This window comes from Centroberyx affinis, unplaced genomic scaffold (assembly GCF_046629955.1).
Source record: "Centroberyx affinis isolate AG114_WGS23_722 - 3 ecotype Tasmania unplaced genomic scaffold, CSIRO-AGI_Caff_v1 ptg002231l_1, whole genome shotgun sequence".
In the NCBI taxonomy this organism is placed as follows: domain Eukaryota; kingdom Metazoa; phylum Chordata; class Actinopteri; order Beryciformes; family Berycidae; genus Centroberyx; species Centroberyx affinis.
Window position 1 is genome coordinate 87,135 of NW_027280529.1, and position 12,866 is coordinate 100,000.

The window sequence follows — 12,866 nt, forward strand, 5'->3', positions numbered from 1 at the left end:
CTTGGTTGACAGAGTACAGGACAGGATTTTCGTCAGTGATTCCCGGATGGAATGATTTTGTGTGGTAGGGTGTGTGTGTGTGTGTTTGAGAGATACAAGGATTTTTGGATTAAATGTGATCATAGGCGAGAAAAAGTTGGGAAAGTTCATCAGTACAATATGAAAATCTCTTCTCCCAAACTTTTGTCATGGACTTCAAATTCCAATCCTCTCCCTCTTTCTCTCTGTCTGTCCCTGTGTAGGTGATGAGCCAGGCTGAAGGCCAGCAGAAGAACCTGGTCAACTCCATCGAGTCCCTGCCCCCCCGAGGAGGACCCCTCTCCTCTCTGGATGAGGTAAACTCACCATTCCGAAAGAGTAGAATAATCTAAGTCACTGATTACAAATGTTTTGCAGCTGTATAACCTCCATAATCATCAAAATAATCACAGTCACACCATCCACAAACAATTAAACTCCATCTTAAGTCTACAATCAATCAAGAATTTCAGGCATCTGACAATGGACAACAAGACACTTAGAGTAGGCTACAACCTGATCAAATTGTCTTACTAATCAAAAATAGTCAAGTTACTTTTTTATTTCAACAATATGTGTATTGAGTTTTCAACATATTTTATGAAAGTTAAAAAAAAATCCATTATGTATGCATACTTACTTACCCAATATATATACAAATATATATACATATGATACATACATATTCATTCATCAGTGCAAAAAGATGAAACCTCCCTTCAATTTTCTGCATTATCATCTACAAGAAAATCTCATATTAGAATCTCTCATTCCACTCACTCAGTTCCGATCAATGCTTTTTAAAATATACATGAGGAATGCTCTTGGTGTTTTTTAATATCTTTGGTGTTGCTTTTTTGGCAAGCTCTACTCTCAGTGGGATTAATAAATGGGTTAAATAAAAAAAAGAAAACATGTAAAAAGCATGCTTTTTTTCTTTTATAAATACTTTTAGGCTTGCCTCAGACATGAGCCTTTCCTTTTTTAACATGAAACAAGATTAAACTTTAATGATCCCCCTGGTGAAACTGGGAACATCTTAGGCTGCTCCCCTCTTCCTGCTCTTTCTCATCCTCTCCCCTCCTCCTCCTCTTCCTCCTCCTTTTTCCACTCCCTCGCCTCCTTTACTTTCTCTTGCGTCCTCGTCTTCTCCCTCTTCCTCTTTGCTCCAGGACCTGCTGCTTTTAAAAGCCACCTCTGCAGCCACTCTCAGCTGCCTGGGCGAGTGCCTCAGCATGCTGCAGCACAACGTCAGCCAGGCCCTCAACCAGAACCTGAACCAGAACCAGAATCAGAACCAGAACCACGTCCCCAGCCCCAGCCCCAGCCCCAGCCCCAGCCACAACACCGCTGCTTTGAATCAGACAGCTCCCAGCGAAAGAATCAAGTCGTGGAGCCAGCACGGCGGCTCCGGTGTGAACCAGGTGGAGGCGGGCGCTGTCAGGCCCTGGAGCCAAAGCCCCAGCCCCAAACACAGCAGCCACAGTGGGAGAAGAGGGAGCGGACACAACCACATCCTGACCCAGAGTCACAGTCAGGCCAGCGCACATGCTGGTGAGCTGAATGAGGGTTAGTGATGTGGGAATGATCAGTGGATGAAGGGATAGATGGACGGATGAGCTCAGAGTCGGTACTGTTTTCATCTTGTCTTTTCTCTCACTCCACTCTCCAGAGTTTCCATTGGTCCTTTTTTTGATTTCTGGAATATTACAGAATTAGAGGTGGACAGGGAAAGGGAAAGTCTTGGGATTTGATAAATTCTCTGGGGAACTCATGTATTGTCAAGGAATTTTACACATGGGACACTCTCCCGGAACGAAATTTTGAGGTATGGAAAGTCATGGAAAAGTAATGGAATTTCAATTTCACATTAGTTTCATCTCTGATCTCTGTTTTCTCTCCATTTCTTTCTCTCTCTCCCTCCCCCCCCCCCCCCTCTCTCTCTCTCACTCTCTCTCACTTTCACTCTTTCACTCTCTTTCACACACATACACACACAACCTTGTTGGCTGCCTATAGCGCAGCCAACACGCTTACAGCCCGGCAGCCCAGAAATGAAAGACTGTGGAGCAGGAATTGCAGAAGCTTTTTAAAATACCCTCTGTGTAACACTGACTGGTGGTTTGCTCCCCAAACTGATACAGCGAGAGCAGAGCTGACAAATTACTGAACATGACTCTCATTTCTCTTGCTTTTATACTGTTTGTGTAATATAACCCATTATAGTGAGTTCTGAAGCATTCTGTTGTTCTCGCGACCCGGTGTGTAATTTGTCCCAATTTAACAAGAGGGTGTTTTTTTTGTTTTTTTTTGTTTTTTTTTTCATTTTTCCTCGCTTTTTCACTGAGTCTATTGTTAGCAGGATGCAGTGTTTTGTGGGGATGAAATTGCCTCTCCTCCTCCTCTCACACCCTGCAGTAACCACTGCACATTAGTGAGTTCTGTGCTGGCTGTATGAAGTATAGTCAAAATGTAAGTGCTGGGATATTGGCCTAAAGCCAGGATGGATATTTTTGAGCCAATGTGAAGTCTATTGAAGCAAAGAGTCCAACTTTGGCTCAGTATCCAAGGTCATATGCTTTTGACTCTGTACTAGTCATCAAAATTCTCCTTGTTCTCAATTTATTGATTCCAGATGAACCCAAACCCCCTTGAATCTGGCTTTACCGGTGAGTCAGACAGTTCAGGGTCATTTTTTTTTTAAATATTTTGCTTGTTCATGCTGAGTTCAGGTCATATTTTGGGTTGAATTTTATATTCGATTTGATAAAATAAGCGCAGCAATCATACTGTGTTAAGGTATAAAACTGTGTCAAGGCAGTTTAAAAGACTAGTCAAATAGGGTCAGGTGTGGGTCAGTGCTTTGTCGGCACAAATATTACTCAGCATTACCCGTCAGTATACAGCCAACCAATGTAGAAATCATACAAGTCCCAACTTTTCTTTCTTCTTTTCATGCTTGAGAAAAGTTGGGACGCAGGGTGCTGAAATAAGGGGCTTATTTGTTCTGATGGCTGTCGTGTTTTCTCCTCCCTCCAGACAGTCCAACCGGCTGGTCCAGGTCTCCCTCTGAGAAGCAGGTGAAAAATGGAGGGGTGTCGCCTCTCTCCTCCTCTCCCTCATCTTCCTCCACTCAAAGACACAAGGACCAGGAGCTCAGCGCTGAGGTGATTCAAGCTACTTTAATACACCTTCCCCTTATTCATTATGCTATATTTACATCCCGTTATGGCAAGTCAATACGCAGGGGATGGCACGACAAAGATGACTGCAGCGTGTTTGTTGTTTGTTATTGTTATGTGAAGCTTGTTTTGGAGGTGTTGGTAGCATCGGAGAATACAAATTGCGAGTGCAGCTGCTTGAAATGTTAATGCTAATTGGCGTGGGTGAGATCCAAGCTGAGGCTGTCGAAGCTAGGATGTGATGCCGTTCACTGTGATTCACACTCTGTTCACCGGTGACTCATCAACACTTTATGTGAATTGACGTGGGTGGGATTTCAGGGCGCCAAATATAAAAATATGGTGCGTTTAAGGAGTCGTCCTTTTGGTCTTTTTCTCCCCAAAGTTTGGTATACACTTCTTCCCGTGGTTCCCGTGGTTTTACTGTGACTTTCTGTAAAAGCGTAGAGTTCTTCTGTGCGTATATGAAACTGTTCCCTTTACACTTCCTCCCTTGTAATCGGTCGGTAGCGGAGGACAAAGGATGAACCTGGGTGCGGAGCTTTATGTGAACGACCTGACTGGAAGCGGTTCAGAGGGACGAAGCCTGTCTGCGAACACAGAGAGAGGAAGCGGTGGTGTTCGGCTGAATCGCCCTGCAGGGAGCTGGTGTAGCTTTCAACGCTGACTGGTGGAGCCCCGGGGCTGTGGTTGTGTTAGAGACAGCAGCTGAGACAGAGGAAAAGACAGAGGGAGAGAGAGAGAGAGAGAGAGAGAGAGAGAGAGAGAGAGAGAGAGAGAGAGAGAGAGAGAGAGAGGGAGTCATAAGTCGTAATGGTGTTTCGAGTGTTTTACTCAAAGCTAGAAATGTCAGTTTGAATCGTTTTATATGGCTCAACGGCAAATTTTCCCCAAACAATTTGAGCGATCCGCTTTTATCTTCCCACAGACTTTGTAAAACAGTGTGGACAGGAGGAGAGAGAGATGAAGAAAGTCAGTATGAGAGAGAGAGAGACAGAGAGAGAGAGAGAGAAAATGAAAGTGTTCTCGCCTGTCAGATGGGCAGTGTAGGATGGCTGGAAGTCTCCTAATTAGCTCCCCTGTAGTTTGACTGCTCCTCCTGGATTATACTGAGTCATACACCAGTGTACGTGTGTGTGTGTGTGTGTGTGTGTGTGTGTGTGTGTTCATGTGTAAGGGTATGTGTGAGTCAGACACGGCCAATACCCTGTGGGGGGAAACTTTCCCACTTTTCTACCCGTTTCTACTCTCTCCTACTTTTGTCTTATCTCCGTTTCTCTCCATGTTTGAGCTAATTGACCTTGTCGGTCTTCTCTGTACATTAGCCTGTCTGGGGCCATAACAGTAGTGCTGCTGCTGTGAGACCTGACCTATTTTGGCTCCCCATCCATAGTTCAAAGGTGCAGTGCGTAGCATTTTAGCATCAAGAAATCATTACTGCATTCATTTTTAGACTTAAGTATAATTACTGTAAACACACAAGTCCATCGCTGAGAACTCTGACAGCCTCTATGAGCCTCTACACTGCATTTTACATCGGTTACTTACCATCAGGTCAGATTTGGTTGGAAAGCTGATGGATTGCTTTACGGCACAAAACAGGAAGAGGGCGCTGTTCTTCCAATGCAAACAGAGCTAAATCTTTCAGAGTTTCTTGTAATGTCAGATGGTAGAAAGAGTGAAATGCCTGTGGAAAAATCACTTCTAACATGTTTATCCTCTTCAGTAAAGTGAAATAGAAAACAAACGCACACAGAGAGAGGGGGCAAGTAGCAATGTCCTCTTTGTGACCGGAAGCAACAGGGTTTATGAATAATGCAATCTTGGAGGCTAACAATCCTCTCGACCATGGTCTCATTTGTTTGTACCAAGGTAACATAATTAATTTGGCAATTAGGGATGCACTGATCAGGTTCCCTGGGGGAGATTCTGGCTGCCAAGTTTCTGTAACACTGTGATTGGCCGATCACCGATCCAATCACAGATCCAAACAACCTCTTACTAACAACAGCACATCATGTAAACGTACACAACAAGCATAAATATTAAGATGGCAATATAGCACTGTGTTTAACAGATGCGACTTCAGACTGCGATTTAAACGCAACATCAGAAATGAACTGGCAGTGGACGACATGCCTACACTACTAACGCTCTGCAGACTTTTTACTGCATACATTTGACTGCTTTCCTGCAATTTGGATGTTTTTGTTTTGATTGGCCGTTGACACGGTGATAGGCTGATCAGTGATGACCTATTTAGAATGTTTACTGGCCGAATATGAACGGTGGCTGATCGATCTGTGTACCCCAATTGACAATGATACATTGGTGTTTAAAAATGCTACACATAGCGCCTTTAAGAAAAGCTATAGCAGAGGATGAAAACACAATCCAGTGGGGATGAGTACAGAGCAGATTAGGGATGAGTGTTTTTGGGCAGGTGAAACACACAGCAGTCACACAGCAAGCAGGGAGCATGTTAGGAAGAAGCTGCTCACACATGCTTGTTTTGCAGCAGCGGTGGTCTAGAGGTTAGACAAGCGGGCTTACGACCAAGGGGTCGAATCTCCGGACCGCCTGGAGAAATGTGGGTGGGGAAAGAGAATGAGCAGCACTCTCCCCTCCATCAATTACTGCTGTCGATGTGTGAATGTGCTGAAGTGAATGAATATGAAGCAGGGCATTGCTGGAAAACAGCATATGTGTTCAATAAAGGTTATAAATAAATGTATTGTTGTATTTATCCTGTTAAACCAGAAGCCCCAGAGACATTTCTCAGTTCTTATCTATATACAGTGAGTTCTTCTTTAATGGTATTGCTCTTCGGTATAACATGGGGACCCAAAAACACCCATAATGTGATGTTTTGCCTCATAATCATCTTTTTATGTGTACTATATATAACATTATGGTGTCTACAGCACACACAGTCCTGATACTTATGCTTTTCACTGTATTTACTCACTTAAAAGAACAGTAGGGCACTCCACTCCCACACCATTGATTGACTTAATCAATGAGATTACAGGTTCCAGGCACCTCTCAGTCTACATTACCAGACAGGCAGCATTACTCACTAACAGACTGCCTGTTAGGATAAAGTGGTTGTACACTTAGATATATTGCTGTGTACGTGTGTCTGTGTGTGTGTGCAAGAGAGAGAGAAAACATGAGACAGGGAGAGAGAAAGAGAGAAATAGAGCATATGTTCTTATGTGTGCGTTTGTGTGTGTATGTGTGTGTGTGTGTGTGTGTGTGTGTGTGTTGGGCTGGTAGCTGGGGTAATGCAGACAGTGAAATATGCTGATGGTCCATTTACTGCCCCCATCTTTTCCCTCTCCGTCCCTCTACCTCCCCTCAGTTTGTGAATTTCTCTCTCTCTCTCTCTCTCTCTCTCTCTCTCTCCCTCTCTCTCTCTGTCTCTCGTAATGAGCTCCATCAATCTGAGTCCTCGGACCAGAGATGGCCTGGGTGAAATATTGATGCCTGTTATGCCTCTCTCTCTCTCTCTCTCTCTCTCTCTCTCTGCCCCTCTCTCCCCTCTCCTCTTTCTCTCAGTATCCTTCTGTCCGCTTACCCCCACTTTGTCTCTTTCCATCTGTCTCCTTCTGCCCGTCTGTCTCTTTATATTAATGCATTTCAATCCAAAGATGCTTTACAAGATGCTCTACAAGGCTGTCATATATGAGTACAGTGTGTGTGTGTGTGCGTGTGTGTGTGCATGCATGTGTAAATCTGGTGTAAATGCATGTGTAGTGTGTGTGTGTGTGTGTGTGTGTGTGTGTGAGAATGTGGTGATATTAATGCTCCTCATGGTTGCATAACCCTCCAGCAGAACTCTCATGATTCACATGCAAATATCATCAGGTATACTCACTGTCACAAACATCTGTGTGTGTGTGACAGTGTGTGTGTGTGTGTGTGTGTGTGTGTGTGTGTGTGTGTGTGTGTGTGTGTGTGTGAGAGAGACCCTCCACTCCTCCAAGCCATTGCAGTAAATAAGAATGTGTTTCTTGTCAGCTTGCCTGGTTAAATAAGGCTTAAAATAAGTGGCACACAAATGCATAGACACACACACACACACACACACACTTCCAGTACATGGAAACGAATGAATGACGGTTTGTCTTTTCCCTTTTTTCATTCCTGATACACTCCTCTCCCACTCTCCTCTGTCTTTCCACGCTCGCCATCAGAATGACAGGCTGTTAATTTCCCTCACTGTCTCTGATTGACACCACATGGCATTTATTCACTTCATGGACCCAGGCACTGTTCTCCCTCAGCAATTACATCCTGATTAGCATAAAGTCAGTGCCAGGCTACTGTGACACAAACACAACATCCACTGTATTTACTTGCAGTCTAAAATATGTTAATAGGAGCCATTTAATCTTATTCCAAATGAAGTGACCTCTTCTTACCTGTGCTAGAGGAATGGGCCTCCACAGAAACTTCAATATGATCATGGTTTTCTCCCACATATTTAAATTAACGCACCAGACTTTAGCCCGGGTATCCATGTAATGCAAAATTGGAGAGAAATACCACATTGGCTTACGAGTTCTAATTTATAAGCTGTTGTCATGTCGCACACGGCAATAAAGCAGGCATTGTTAGGCTGTTTTACAACCTCGCAGCCCCTGGTAAAACAAACAGAGAGGACCATTAGCCCTCGCCGCCTGCCATATCTCCATGGCTCTGTGATTTCTCTGCACGGAGGACAGAGGCAGTAAAGAGCAGCTGTACAAAAGCCTGCCGCCACCATTAGCCAGGCAGTAAATATCAGTTAGGAAGAGAGAGCGGGCCGTGCTTTATTACGACGTGATGAGAGAGAGAGAGAGAGTGAGAATGACATTTGAACCCAGGAGGACGCTGCTCTTACACGGCAACTGAACCACCAGGACGCCTGATTTTGATGAGAGAGAGAGAGAGAGAGAGAGAGATGTAAACCAACTGCATTCAGACCACCTGCAGACCCAGAGCAAAGTGGTGAGACGGGGAAACAGAAAGAGAGGAACAGAGCGCAAATGAGGTGTGTGTGTACGTGTGTGTGTGTGTGTGTGTCCGTGAGAAACAGACAGAATTTTCTCATCTCAGTGACTCAGACTGACTTGCCTTCCTCTCCATCACTCTCCGCTTTCTCCTGTATCTTCATTTCATTCCCGCTGCACTGTTCACCTCCAACAGCAGAGGGCGCCACATAACAAGTGTAAATGGCATCGAGCTCATGCACAAGATACACAATTACAGTACAATCTTACACACTTAACTATCTCTCAGTACTTCTATTCACTTTGTTTAGTTAGATCCTGATGGTAAATAGTGGTTCAAGATACACACAAATGAGAAAAAGTGTAACAGACCTGAATTTCCTTTGCACTCCCTCATGTAAAAGCATTTTGCAGATGGGATTCTCTGTTTCTAATCAGGGTAGATCACTGAGATGATGCCTTGATGTATATTTTAAATCAGTTACGCGTCGACGACAGCTTGGGATCCCGATACGCCCGGTGGACACAGTTTCTACACCGCTGGGTACGGAGGCTGCTCCTGCACAAACAGGCTGTAAACAGACTATTGTCAGGAGGAGAGGAGGCCGTCAGGGTGATGCTGTCTGTCACTCAGCGGAGGAAAAACATCTTTAATGACATTTTTGGAGAGCGTTAGGTGTTGGATAGCGCAGCTGTCTGTCGCAGGAGGCGGCAGAGTGTGACAGTCAGAGCGGGCTCGTTCTCCAGGGCCCATGTGCCTCGCTCTCATCGGGAAAAACAAGAAAACAGCCAGCGATATTCTCTCAGAGTTTACTTAACGATCCTTTTGTTTTTCATCGGAACACACCCGGGGCCGGCTGCTGCCAACAAGCTGCACACACACTGGCCTGCTGCTGTACTGTCAGTGCAGTGAGGTATATAACTACCCATGTGATCATAGGATAAAGGATATAGGAAAAATCTGTCCCAGTTTAGCAATACACAGTTAGACCTACGCACAGTGGGTCAGTATTTCAAAGTGAATGGGAAGCGGAGCAGTCAGTCAGTCAGTTGTGTTTTGGCCTGTAGCTGATCTTCAAAAGTAGTTTCTTCAGGAATCGAACAGAAACAGTTTGATGCCGATGCATTTTTGATGTTTTCAGTGGTTTGGCTCGGTCCAAACCGCTGAACCACAACCACCACAGCCTTTGATGTTGTGTCTGCAGTGAGCAATGTTAAGGGTTGTTGCTAATTTAACATTTAAACATGTTGCAGTTGCCTCTATAGCTCCCATTCATTTAGCATTTAATGATGAGAATCATCTGACTATCATGTGAACAGATGGGAAATATCCCGACTTTAAAGGGGAATACCAATGATTTCCAGGTCTGAAATATGTGATCACTATGTCCCTTGAATGTTAAGTTTGTGTGCTGAAGGTGAATTCATACAAATGTTTCCCATTACTTCAAAGAAGAGAAGAAGGTTTATCTCTGCCCCCTAATTAGTGATGTAATACAGATGCACAGCTCCACTAACAGTGACAAGATGGCAATGAAAGTAACAAGGATGATGGATGACTTTCTGGGAATATGAGATTTTTTTCTGGTTCCATTATACTGCTATATAGACAAGCTCATTTGGGTATAAAAACCCAATGTGTACTCAATGTTTTTGGATCATTGTCTGTGGAGAATGTCCAGTTTCTTGGCTTTGGAAGACAGTTGTTAGTGTTCAAAAATATGTATTACACTTTCCGTAGCAAGACTATACAGTATACTATATGAATTCTTCAATTAAGTGGTATTCTCCTTTCAGAGGCAATCGAGTGTGAAGCGCTGAACTGTATAATACAGCAGAGTGAACAGGGAGCAGGTGTGTTCTGTGTATGAGCTGCGTTCAGTAGGGCAGCGCTTTAAAACGTTCATATGGGGCTCATTATACAGAACAGACTGTATGTACTGTAGAGTGAGCAGCCAGTTCAGCCATATTCACTGCAGGTTTACATTATCTGTTCCATCCCAGCCTCAGCTCTGTCACATTGTAAGCACTGGACACTGTGTAAAGATAATATTATTTAGATGCTTTTGGGCAATTAGACCGCCTAACAGCAGTTTTATGATTCTAGTATTAGTGTAGTATATTATATAACCTTGGTTTGCCTGGGAGCTTTGCAGACATTCTCACACTCACACTCACACACATTCTTGCACAGTACAATCACTGTTGTTCTGTGGTCAAGGCAGTGCCAGGTCGGTTTTTCCTTCTACAGTCACCCTAAATACAAGGTATCAGGTAAATACTTGGAAACAATAGTAAATTTACCACACAGTAACCATTACTAAATTTTGAAAAGTAAAGTGACTACACTAGACTTCAACTTTACTGTGATTAACAGGATCCTCGTCTTCCTCGATGACATCTATCCACATTTTTCAATTACTTAGTAATTTTTCCTTTTCTTTTCATTCTCCCTTTTTACGCCGTATAAATCACATCTGAAATATGAGACACAGCTCTCAGGATGTGTAGTAATATATATTCTGGTGCAGCAGGGAGAGGACCAGGAGCTTCTCCTGTAGGACAAAACCAGAGGGGAGCCATAGTGTAACCACACACACACACACACACACACATCACCTACTGTAGTTACTTGGCAATTTGCTATTCTTACCATGTATTTACCTGGTAAATACCCAACACCCAAAAGAAGGATTGCCCGCATAGCATTCACTTCTCCTTTCCAAATTTTCCCAGCATGCTCGGCGTCTGAAACATCAGCCCTCTGGTGCCAAACTTGCTTCTAACTGCAAACTGTCCTCTTTTGCCTTTAGGCTACCAGGACAAGGATTCTTATAGTAATGCTGCTGGTAGTGATGTTACTGTGAAGTTTCCTCAATGAATAACCCCTTCCTCACCACACACACACGCGCACACACACACACACACACGCACCACGCTGTGTTCAGTGAGAGTGAACAGCCCTTGTCCTCCTGCTGTGAGTGAGTACATGGAATATTCCATCTCTTTCTTCATAAGCGCTCTCATTAAACTCTTCCCTGAGGACCACCCACCTCATTAATTATTCATTAGGGGAGAGCTTTTAAAAAAAACCTCCTGCTTCCTCTCCTCTCTGACGCTCTCCTCCACGCTCCCTCGCCAACACGCAACACACACGCAAAAAGCACGAGCGAAGGTTCATTCTTATATGCTCATAGAAATAACACATCGAAGCTTACACACACACACACACACACACACTCCACTGATTTGTCAGGGACACAAATGCAATGTGAAGTCTACTGTGAAGATCCAACCTTATGGTGATGCTGGTAACTGGATGCAAAAATAGCAAAAAGTCAGCGCTCACATTAACAAGACATGAAATGTAATATGCAGTGCACACGTGGATTTGTGCACACACACACACACACACTCACACACAAAGAAGTACACACCTCAGTTTTGCTACATGACATCATAAGGATACTAAACTGCTTCGTACATCGTGACATCAGGGTGGTTATCTGGAGAAGATATAATCACATAGTTCATCTTATAAGATACTGGTTGCCATGACAATGAATGACGAATTAATAGTCCAAGCTGAATCCATCTGGTGGGAGCGGATTATATGAGGGGATTATGATGAGTTGACTGAAGTCTTCTATCTTCCTTTGTTTTTCTCCTTCGTCTCTCTCACCTCTCCAACCAGGCTGTTCAGATTGGGCAGTCTGTCCTCATTTATTTATTATTTTTGTATAAGACATAAGGCATTCTTATGCTTTATTACTCTGTGACACAAAAATGTCATTAATTTTGTCATCAAGTTCAAATTCGGACTCACAAGGAACACAATATAACCAGTAGAACATACAAGACATGTTAAATGTTAGACAATTCATCTGTGTGAGAGATGAGAACTTCAGTCTGTTTGTTTTAGTCATTATTATTTATGTCTGTGTTCATGCAAGGTTATAAATAAAAGATAAATAATTCAGATATTTCTATTCCTACTGTATATAGAATTATATGAATAATGACTTGGGTTACCAAATCACCTCTGTCTCTTCTACAACAAATAGTTTCTAGTTGTGCAGTTCTTTCCGGGAAACTTTTTTAGAAATTTACAGTATCTACTCCACAAAACTGTTGTCCAGTCAGTCAGTTAGTCAGCCAATCAGTCAGCCAATCAGTCAGCCAATCGGTCAGCCAGTCAGCCAGTCAGTCAGTCAGTCATGTGCAGCTGATCAGGCTTCTGGTAATAAAGTCAGGTCATGGGATATGAGAGGGATTAGGAGGCTGGGGATGGAGGTTCACACACACACACACACACACACACACACACACACACACACACACACATATACACACACTAATAGAGATGAGGTGTGTTTGGTAAATGACTACACTGTGATGCTGCTGCTAATGGCTGGTGTAAGCCTTGAAGGAATGAAGAAGCTGTGGGTTTGATTCCCTGATGTGGACGAGGCTGGACAGGCCGAGCTCCACATCATCTGTCTGCAGTGGGGTGTAACAGTAAAGTCTGGGAGATGCTTTGATGTTAACTTACAGTAGAAACCAGTGAACTCTCCCCCACATACTGTGATGCACGGTTTTCAAGCGGTTTCTCTTAGGGACAATACTTTCAAGAAAAAACAATCTTGCAAAACAGAACAGATTCTGTAGA

General features: G+C 43.6%; 1 protein-coding gene across 1 annotated transcript in view; it reads left to right on the plus strand.

Annotated features, from left to right (window-relative positions):
• osbpl10b (oxysterol binding protein-like 10b) overlaps positions 1-12,866 on the plus strand; it is a 60,839-nt gene that overhangs the window by 24,030 nt on the left and 23,943 nt on the right. Inside the window, exons 5-7 of the mRNA XM_071532638.1 lie at positions 243-335; positions 1,191-1,332; positions 3,058-3,185. Coding sequence (XP_071388739.1) covers positions 243-335; positions 1,191-1,332; positions 3,058-3,185 — 363 coding nt within the window. The remainder of the gene's footprint in view (positions 1-242; positions 336-1,190; positions 1,333-3,057; positions 3,186-12,866) is intronic.